Consider the following 9,575-nt stretch of genomic DNA (forward strand, 5'->3'; position numbering starts at 1 on the left):
AAGAGATATTAAGGAGATATTAAGGATAGAGATATTAAGGAGATATTAAGGAAAGAGATATTAACTAGTTGCTCCTACCCTCTACTTTTTTGAACATTTTGTTAAAAATCGCGCAACATTTCAGTGCCCTGCTACTCATGCCAGGAATATAGTACGTTCATATGGTTAGAATGTGTGTATAGGAAACCCTCGGACGTTTTTAAAACTGGTTAAATCACGACTGTGGCTATTACATAACGTGCGTTACATCGGAAAGCGCAGGAAAACCTGATCACAGAAAATGGAAATAAATATCATTGCGCCACTTCCAGCAATTGTTAACAGTGAGCCGAATTAGATAAGACCGAGCATTCAACTCCCACAGCATCCCCATGCAGTCGAGTATCTTGTGAATTTAATCCTCTTTGATTCTTGGTTGAACCGAAAGAGGGGCACGACGTACCTCCGGTCTCCGCCCAGATCATTCCGGAAGAGCTCTCTCCTGAAATTTTTTCCAAGACGACAGCTAATGATATGTACATCGCCTACGGATGATTTTTATCGCTTATTAACGTTTACTAATACCTAAAGTAGCATTACAAACGTATTTGAAGTGTTTTGTGAAAGTTTATCGTCTACTTTTTGAATTTAAAAAATGACGTTACGTTGTGAAATCGCTGTTTTTTCGTTTATCACATTGTCTACATATAACGATATCTTGGCTTTATATGGCCCGATTTAATCGAAATAAAGACCCAATAGTGTTTATGGGACATCTAGGAGTGCCAACAAAGAAGATGGTGAAAGGTAATGACTGTTTTCTATTTTATTGTGCGGTTTGTGTAACGCCGAAATGCTAATTATTTTGTTTACGTCCCCTGCTGTGCTTTTCTGTTGTAGTGTATTGGTGCATGCTATCAGATAATAGCTTCTCATGCTGTCGCCGAAAAGCATTTTAAAAATCTGACTTGTTGCCTGGATTCACAACGAGTGTAGCTTTAATTTGATACCCTGCATGTGTATTTTAATGAACTTTTGAGTTTTAACTAATACTATTAGCATTTAGCGTAGCGCATTTGCATTTCCAGAGCTCTAGTTGGGACGCAAGCGTCCCAGGTAGAGGTAAGAGGTTAAGGAGATGTTGTTTCACAGATGATAATATTACTCCTCGAGTTTGTCTGAGAGGGATGAAAAGGTAACTAACAGCTTGTCTCGTGTTTCGTCACTGAGCAGAGCAGCCCAAGCGTAGCCGTTGCTATGGTCACTCACAGACTCAGAGCCACCGTGAGCAGAGTGCATGCAGAGCGAGCAGCGCAGGAAGCCAGTGACAGACAGAGGAGTAGCTAATGGATTTACTTACAGAGGAAGTTATTTCTGATTTCTGGTTTCGGGCAGGGCCTTAAATTGTGGCCAAGCAATCAGGCCTGGGCAAGGGTCTGAATGTCGCGGGCATGGATAGGGCTTAAAAATCATGCCAGTTCTGGGCTCTAACACATCCTCATCCCATTGTTAGCATAACTGGTGCCCTAACAACCAACATAACTACTAAGCTGAAAGCGAAAATGAAAACCTTTGACGGTTTTGCTGGCACTGAATTCCCTCTCCGATGTAGGCGAATATCAAGGTGTTCTGGATTTTGTGTGTTTCAGATCTGTAACTAATATCAGCCCACCTAAAAACAACAGCAAGATACAGAAAGTGGAAACAGTAATCGACTAAAAGAAGGCGACAACGTTGTACTACTGTAACATACAACAACAAAAGGCTACTGCATGTAATTTTTTGTAAACATTAGAAGTCAGAAAGGATCGTACTTTTTACAGTGAATAGCAGGGTGTTTCCTGCTTGAGTTTCACCAATCAGGATCCAGTGTTCCATTTCATTAGTTGGTAATGTACCCCTTAGAAGTAAACAAGAACAAGTTAACAAGTGCGTGGATGACAGCAGAGGTGCGTGGATGACAGCAGGAGGTGCGTGGTTGACAGTAGGAGGTACGTGGTTGACAGTAGGAGGTACGTGGATGACAGTAGGAGTTACGTGGATGACAGTAGGAGGTACGTGGATGACAGTAGGAGGTGCGTGGATGACAGTAGGAGGTGTGTGGATGACAGTAGGAGGTACGTGGATGACAGTAGGAGGTGGTGGATGACAGTAGGAGGTGCGTGGATGACAGTAGGAGGTGCGTGGATGACAGTAGGAGGTGCGTGGATGACAGTAGGAGGTGCGTGGATGACAGTAGGAGGTACGTGGATGACAGCAGGAGAGTGCGTGGATGACAGCTAGGAGTGCGTGGATGACAGCAGGAGGTGCGTGGATGACAGCAGGCAGAGTACGTGGATGACAGTAGGAGATGCGTGGATGACAGTAGGTGCGTGGATGACAGTAGGAGTAGTGGATGACAGTAGGAGTACGTGGTTGACAGTAGGAGGTGTGTGGATGACAGTGGAGGAGTCACGCTGGTTGACAGTAGGAGATGACGTGGATGACAGTAGGAGGTGTGTGGATGACAGTAGAGATGCGTGGATTGACAGCAGGAGAATGCGTGGATGACGGTAGGAGGTACGTGGATGACAGCAGGAGAGTGCGTGGATGACAGTAGGAGAATGCGTGGATGACAGTAGGAGGTGCGTGGATGACAGCAGGAAGTGCGTGGATGACAGTAGGAGTACGTGGATGACAGTAGGTGTGTGGATGACAGTAGGTGTGTGGATGACAGTAGGAGGTGTGTGGATGACAGTAGGAGGTGCGTGGTTGACAGTAGGAGGTGTGTGGATGACAGTAGGAGTTACGTGGTTGACAGTAGGAGGTGCGTGGTTGACAGTAGAATGACGTGGATGACAGTAGGAGGTACGTGGATGACAGTAGGAGTTATGTGGATGACAGTAGGAGTTACGTGGTTGACAGTAGAAGTGCGTGGTTGACAGTAGGAGAGTGTGTGGATGACAGTAGGAGGTGCGTGGTTGACAGTAGGAGAGTGCGTGGATGACAGTAGAGGTGCGTGGATGACAGTAGGAGATGCGTGGATGACAGTAGGAGGTGCGTGGATGACAGTAGGAGGTGCGTGGTTGACAGTAGGAATGCGTGGATGACAGTAGGAGTGTGTGGATGACAGTAGGATGCGTGGATGACAGCAGGAGTGCGTGGATGACAGTAGGAGGATGCGTGGATGACAGCAGGAGTGCGTGGTTGACAGTAGGAGGTCGTGGATGACGGTGGGAGGTCGTGGTGACAGTAGGAGGTACGTGGATTGACAGTAGGTGTGTGGATGACAGTAGGTGCGTGGATGACAGTAGGATGTGTGGATGACAGTAGGAGGTACGTGGTTGACAGTAGGAGGTGTGTGGATGACAGTAGGAGTTACGTGGTTGACAGTAGGAGGTACGTGGTTGACAGTAGGAGGTACGTGGATGACAGTAGGAGGTGTGTGGATGACAGTAGGAGGTACGTGGATGACAGTAGGAGGTACGTGGATGACAGTAGGAGGTACGTGGTTGACAGTAAGATAAAATGATTAGTAATCGAAAATAATAAAATGTAATGGGTTAGGGTTAAACGATGACCTGTTAGAAAGTAAATGCAGGGATATGAGAAGAATGTACCTGTAGGCCTTGGCTGCTTTGAAAGGTGTGGCCTCGAAGCCCACAGGACAGAAGTAGTGGTTCTGACAGTGGTAAATATAGGCCATGGTGTCATCTCTTAACCCCAGGGTCAACTTCAACAACGCCCCCTCAGCTGGAACAGGGAGGACAAACACTCAATTCAAACACACTCCATTTAAAATAAAATTAAACTGAATCGTGCAGACAGTCTGAACTACTGTATGCTTTTTCATCATCTATTCAGTTTCATTGTCAAAAAACGATTTCTTTATATAACAGACAAACTGGATGACAAACTAAAGGCAAGGCCCCAAGCCACAATTGACATTTTTTGACACATTTTACTCTGTGTATTTCCAAAGCTGAGGCCAGCTTGTTATACATCATAGCCAATTTGTTAGTAGAGAGGATAGACGAGAGGAGAGAGGCTCACCAGTCTCCCCCGCTGTCTTGTGTTTCCCGTGGGGTTTGTACAGAATATAGGAACATCCTCGGACATGGAAATTGTCATTGATTTGCCTGAACCATCTGTTCACAAAGATTTAAAAAAATATATATAAATATATATATATATATAATAATCTGTAGCCATAAACTGTGTGCATCTTGTTTCTAATGTCAGTATTTCTGAGTACTGTACCTCATCAGAGTAGTGTTGCCTGTAAAGGGACCAAACTTAATCTCCTCAAAAGGAGGCTGGAAGCCTAGGATCTGAAGAGCCCCCTCCTGGGAGATGGGTGGGAGACTGAAAATACACACAATAAGAGCCCCCTCCTAGGAGATGGGTGGGAGACTGAAAATACACGCAATAAGAGCCCCCTCCTGGGAGATGGGTGGGAGACTGAAAATACACACAATAAGAGCCCCCTCCTGGGAGATGGGTGGGAGACTGAAAATACACACAATAAGAGCCCCCTCCTAGGAGATGGGTGGGAGACTGAAAATACACACAATAAGAGCCCCCTCCTGGGAGATGGGTGGGAGACTAGGATCTGAAGAGCCCCTTCCTGGGAGATGGGTGGGAGACTAGGATCTGAAGAGCCCCCTCCTGGGAGATGGGTGGGAGACTGAAAATACACACAATAAGAGCCCCCTCCTAGGAGATGGGTGGGAGACTAGGATCTGAAGAGCCCCCTCGTGGGAGACTGAAAATACACACAATAACAGTCACATAGCTGTTAATCATCTTATTTATGACACATTCAAAATGATACTGCACGCTATAATGTGATGGAAACATTTGTCTTGGTGTGTACAGGTCTTCTAGACACCTATATACAAGTATTAAAAGATGGAGTCTGTTTCCAACGAGCGGTGTGGTCCCATCAGTCCACACGTACAGAGCTACAGACACCCATAAATGCCTACCTCCCTGCTCCTAGTGTAAGGGGTACAGAAAGTTCCAGCAGGAAACTAATGAAGATATCCCACATGACGTCTTGTACTGGGGGCGCTGATACAGTACCTAGAGAGGAGGAGGGGAGGGGGAGGGGAGAGGGAGGAGAAAGGAGGGAGGGAGGAGGAAGGAGGCGGATGGAGGAGGATGGAGGAAGGAAGGAAGGAAGGAAGGAATGAAGGAAGGAAGGAAGGAAGAAGAAGGAAGGAAGGAAGGAAGGAAGGAAGAGAGAGAGAGAGAGAAAAAGCATGACACTAATGAATGTCTCCCTCCACCTGCAGTATTTCTGGCTCTGTCCGAAATGGCACCACATCTCCGGACATAGTGCACAAGCTTTTAACAGAGCCCCATTGGGCAGCAGTCCACCACATTCCCTATATAGTGCAATTGTTTTTAACCAGAGCCCTATTGGGCAGCAGGCACACATTCCCCTATATAGTGCATTAGCTTAACCAGAGCCCCATTAAGCAGCAGTGCACCACATAGTGCAGCCATTTGGGATGCAAGCCCACTGGTCACATTATCAGTAGTTAATACAGTATAACTAGCTCTGTGATAGGTCTATCAGCAGTTAATACAGTATAACTAGCTCTGTGATAGGTCTATCAGCAGTTAATACAGCATAACTAGCCTGTGATAGGTCCATCAGTAGTTAATACAGTATAACCAGTCTCTGTGATAGGTCTATCAGTAGTTAATACAGTATAACCAGCTCTTGTGATATCATCAGTGCCACTACAGTATAACTAGCTCTGTGATAGGTCTATCAGTAGTTAATACAGTATAACTATTTGTAAGATAGTCTATCAGGCAGTAGTTAATACAGTATAACTAGCCCTGTGATAGGTTCATCAGTAGTTAATACAGTATAACTAGCTCCAGGATAGGTTCTATCAGCAGTTACAGCATAATGAGCTGTGTTAGCATACCATCAGTAGTTAATACAGTATAACTAGCTCTGTGATATGTCATCAGTAGTCAATACAGTATAACTGAGGTCTGTGATAGGTCTATCAGTAGTTAATACAGTATAACTAGCTGCTGTGATAGGTCTCATCAGTAGTAATACAGTATAACTAGCTCCGTGATAGGTCTATCAGTGAGTTAATGCAGTATAACTAGCTCTGTGATAGGTCTATCAGTAGTTGACCACAGATAACTATTTGTGATAGGTCTATCAGTAGTTACTAGAGTATAGCTTGAGCTCTGTGATAGTCTATCAGTAGTTAATACAGTATAACGAGCCCACAGATAGGTCTATCAGTAGTTAATACAGCATAACTAGCTCTGTGCCAGGTCCATCACAGTAGTTAATACAGTATAACTAGCTCATGTGATAGGTCTATCAGTAGTTAATACAGTATAACTAGCTCGTGTGATAGGTCTATCAGTAGTTAATACAGTATAACTAGCTCTGTGATATATCCTATCAGCACAGCAGCATAATGAGCTAGCAATTTCAGTAGTTAATACAGTATAACTAGCTCTGTGTGATAGGTCTATCAGTAGTTACTACAGTATAACTAGCTCTGTGATAGGTCTATCAGTAGTTAATACTGGTGATAACTAGCTCTGTGATAGGTCTCATCAGTAGTTACAGTATAATGAGCTTGTGTGTTAGCCTCAGTAGTTACAGTATAATGAGCTGTGTGTTAGTTAATACAGTATAATGAGCTGCTGTGTTAGTGTAATACAGTATAATGAGCTGTGTGCTAGTTAATACAGTATAATGAGCTGTGTGTTACCTCAGTTAATACAGTATAATGAGCTGTGTGTTACCTCAGTAGTTACAGTATAATGAGCTGTGTATTACACTCAGTAGTTAATACAGTATAATGAGCTGTGTATTTACCTCAGTAGTAGTTAATGAGCTGTGTGTCAACCTCAGCAGTTACAGTATAATGAGGCTGTGTGTTACCTCAGTAGTAGTTAAACGAGCTGTGTGTTACCTCAGTAGTTACAGTATAACGAGCTGTGTTACCTCAGTAGTTAATACAGTATTAACGCTGTGTGTTACCTCAGTAGTTACATTATAATGAGATGTGTGTTACCTCAGTAGTTACAGTATAACGGCTGTGTGTTACCTCAGCAGGCACACAGTATAATGAGCTGTGTGTTACCGCAGTAGTTAATACAGTATAATGAGCTGTGTGTTACCTCAGTAGTTAATACAGTATAATGAGCTGTGTGTTAGTTAATACAGTATAATGAGCTGTGTGTTACCTCAGTAGTTACAGTATAATGAGCTGTGTGTTACCTCAGTAGTTAATACAGTATAATGAGCTGTGTGTTAGTTAATACAGTATAATGAGCTGTGTGTTAGTTAATACAGTATAATGAGCTGTGTGTTAGTTAATACAGTATAATGAGCTGTGTGGTAGTTAATACAGTATAATGAGCTGTGTGCTAGTTAATACAGTATAATGAGCTGTGTGTTAGTTAATACAGTATAATGAGCTGTGTGCTAGTTAATACAGTATAATGAGCTGTGTGTTACCTCAGTTAATACAGTATAATGAGCTGTGTGTTACCTCAGTAGTTACAGTATAATGAGCTGTGTGTTACCTCAGTTAATACAGTATAATGAGCTGTGTGTTACCTCAGTAGTAGTTAATGAGCTGTGTGTTACCTCAGTAGTTACAGTATAATGAGCTGTGTGTTACCTCAGTAGTTAATACAGTATAATGAGCTGTGTGTTAGTTAATACAGTATAATGAGCTGTGTGCTAGTTAATACAGTATAATGAGCTGTGTGTTAGTTAATACAGTATAATGAGCTGTGTGTTAGTTAATACAGTATAATGAGCTGTGTGTTACCTCAGTAGTTACAGTATAATGAGCTGTGTGTTACCTCAGTAGTTAATACAGTATAATGAGCTGTGTTTTACCTCAGTAGTTACAGTATAATGAGCTGTGTGTTACCTCAGTAGTTACAGTATAATGAGCTGTGTGCTAGTTAATACAGTATAATGAGCTGTGTGTTAGTTAATACAGTATAATGAGCTGTGTGTTAGTTAATACAGTATAATGAGCTGTGTGCTAGTTAATACAGTATAATGAGCTGTGTGCTAGTTAATACAGTATAATGAGCTGTGTGTTACCTCAGTAGTTAATACAGTATAATGAGCTGTGTGCTAGTTAATACAGTATAATGAGCTGTGTGCTAGTTAATACAGTATAATGAGCTGTGTGCTAGTTAATACAGTATAATGAGCTGTGTGCTAGTTAATACAGTATAATGAGCTGTGTGTTAGTTAATACAGTATAATGAGCTGTGTGTTAGTTAATACAGTATAATGAGCTGTGTTACCTCAGTAGTTACAGTATAATGAGCTGTGTGTTACCTCAGTTAATAGTATAATGAGCTGTGTGTTACCTCAGTAGTTACAGTATAATGAGCTGTGTGTTACCTCAGTAGTTACAGTATAATGAGCTGTGTGTTAGTTAATACAGTATAATGAGCTGTGTGTTAGTTAATACAGTATAATGAGCTGTGTGTTAGTTAATACAGTATAATGAGCTGTGTGCTAGTTAATACAGTATAATGAGCTGTGTGCTAGTTAATACAGTATAATGAGCTGTGTGTTACCTCAATTAATACAGTATAATGAGCTGTGTGTTACCTCAGTAGTTACAGTATAATGAGCTGTATGTGTTACCTCAGTGATTACAATAATGAGCTGTGTGTTACCTCAGTTAATACAGTATAATGGCTATGTGTTAGTTAATACAGTATAATGAGCTGTGTGCTGATTAATACAGTGCCAATGGGCTGTGTGTTACCTCAGTAGGTAATACAGTATAATGAGCTGTGTGTTACCTCAGTAGTTACAGTATAATGAGCTGTGTGTTACCTCAGTAGGTAATACAGTATAATGAGCTGTGTGTTACCTCAGTAGTTAATACAGTATAATGAGCTGTGTGTTACCTCAGTAGTTACAGTATAATGAGCTGTGTGTTACCTCAGTAGTTACAGTATAATGAGCTGTGTGTTACCTCAGTAGTTACAGTATAATGAGCTGTGTGTTACCTCAGTAGTTACAGTATAATGAGCTGTGTGTTACCTCAGTAGTTAATACAGTATAATGAGCTGTGTGTTACCTCAGTAGTTACAGTATAATGAGCTGTGTGTTACCTCAGTAGTAGTTAATGAGCTGTGTGTTACCTCAGTAGTAGTTAATGAGCTGTGTGTTACCTCAGTAGTTACAGTATAATGAGCTGAGTGCTAGTTAATACAGTATAATGAGTGCTAGTTAATACAGTATAATGTATAATATATTACCATCTCCTGAGGTCCAGGACTTTCCTCTGTTTGATCTCGTCCGGAGAGGCCTGCAGGTTCCTACTGCCCCCTGAAGACTTCATCTTCTTCGTACCGACTCTCTTTATGTTGCCTGAAAATAGGACACAAAGTTAAAACAATCGCTCATACAAGACAGAAACTAAAAGTAGGCTGTATCTGTCAAGCGTTCATCAGGTCTGAATATAATCAAGCGGTGTGGCGTACTAATGTTCCTGAAGTTATAATTGTTTCTGAGAACAACACGGTACTTAATTGTTCCATTTCTTTTCAACAACAAAAAAAATACTCAGCTTGTCACT

At 42.0% G+C, this 9,575-nt stretch overlaps 1 protein-coding gene across 1 annotated transcript; it reads right to left on the reverse strand.

The window, feature by feature from the left end:
- Positions 1 to 1,770: 1,770 nt before the first annotated feature.
- On the reverse strand, positions 1,771 to 9,367 carry LOC135566869 (basic immunoglobulin-like variable motif-containing protein; the record flags this gene model as incomplete). The annotated part of the gene is made up of 6 exons (XM_065014460.1): positions 1,771 to 1,879; positions 3,579 to 3,711; positions 4,012 to 4,106; positions 4,219 to 4,352; positions 5,010 to 5,043; positions 9,256 to 9,367. Coding segments are annotated over 6 exons (617 nt in total), but the record flags the coding sequence as incomplete, so codon positions are not given.
- Positions 9,368 to 9,575: the final 208 nt, after the last annotated feature.

This window comes from Oncorhynchus nerka, unplaced genomic scaffold, assembly GCF_034236695.1.
Source record: "Oncorhynchus nerka isolate Pitt River unplaced genomic scaffold, Oner_Uvic_2.0 unplaced_scaffold_3102, whole genome shotgun sequence".
NCBI lineage: Eukaryota > Metazoa > Chordata > Actinopteri > Salmoniformes > Salmonidae > Oncorhynchus > Oncorhynchus nerka.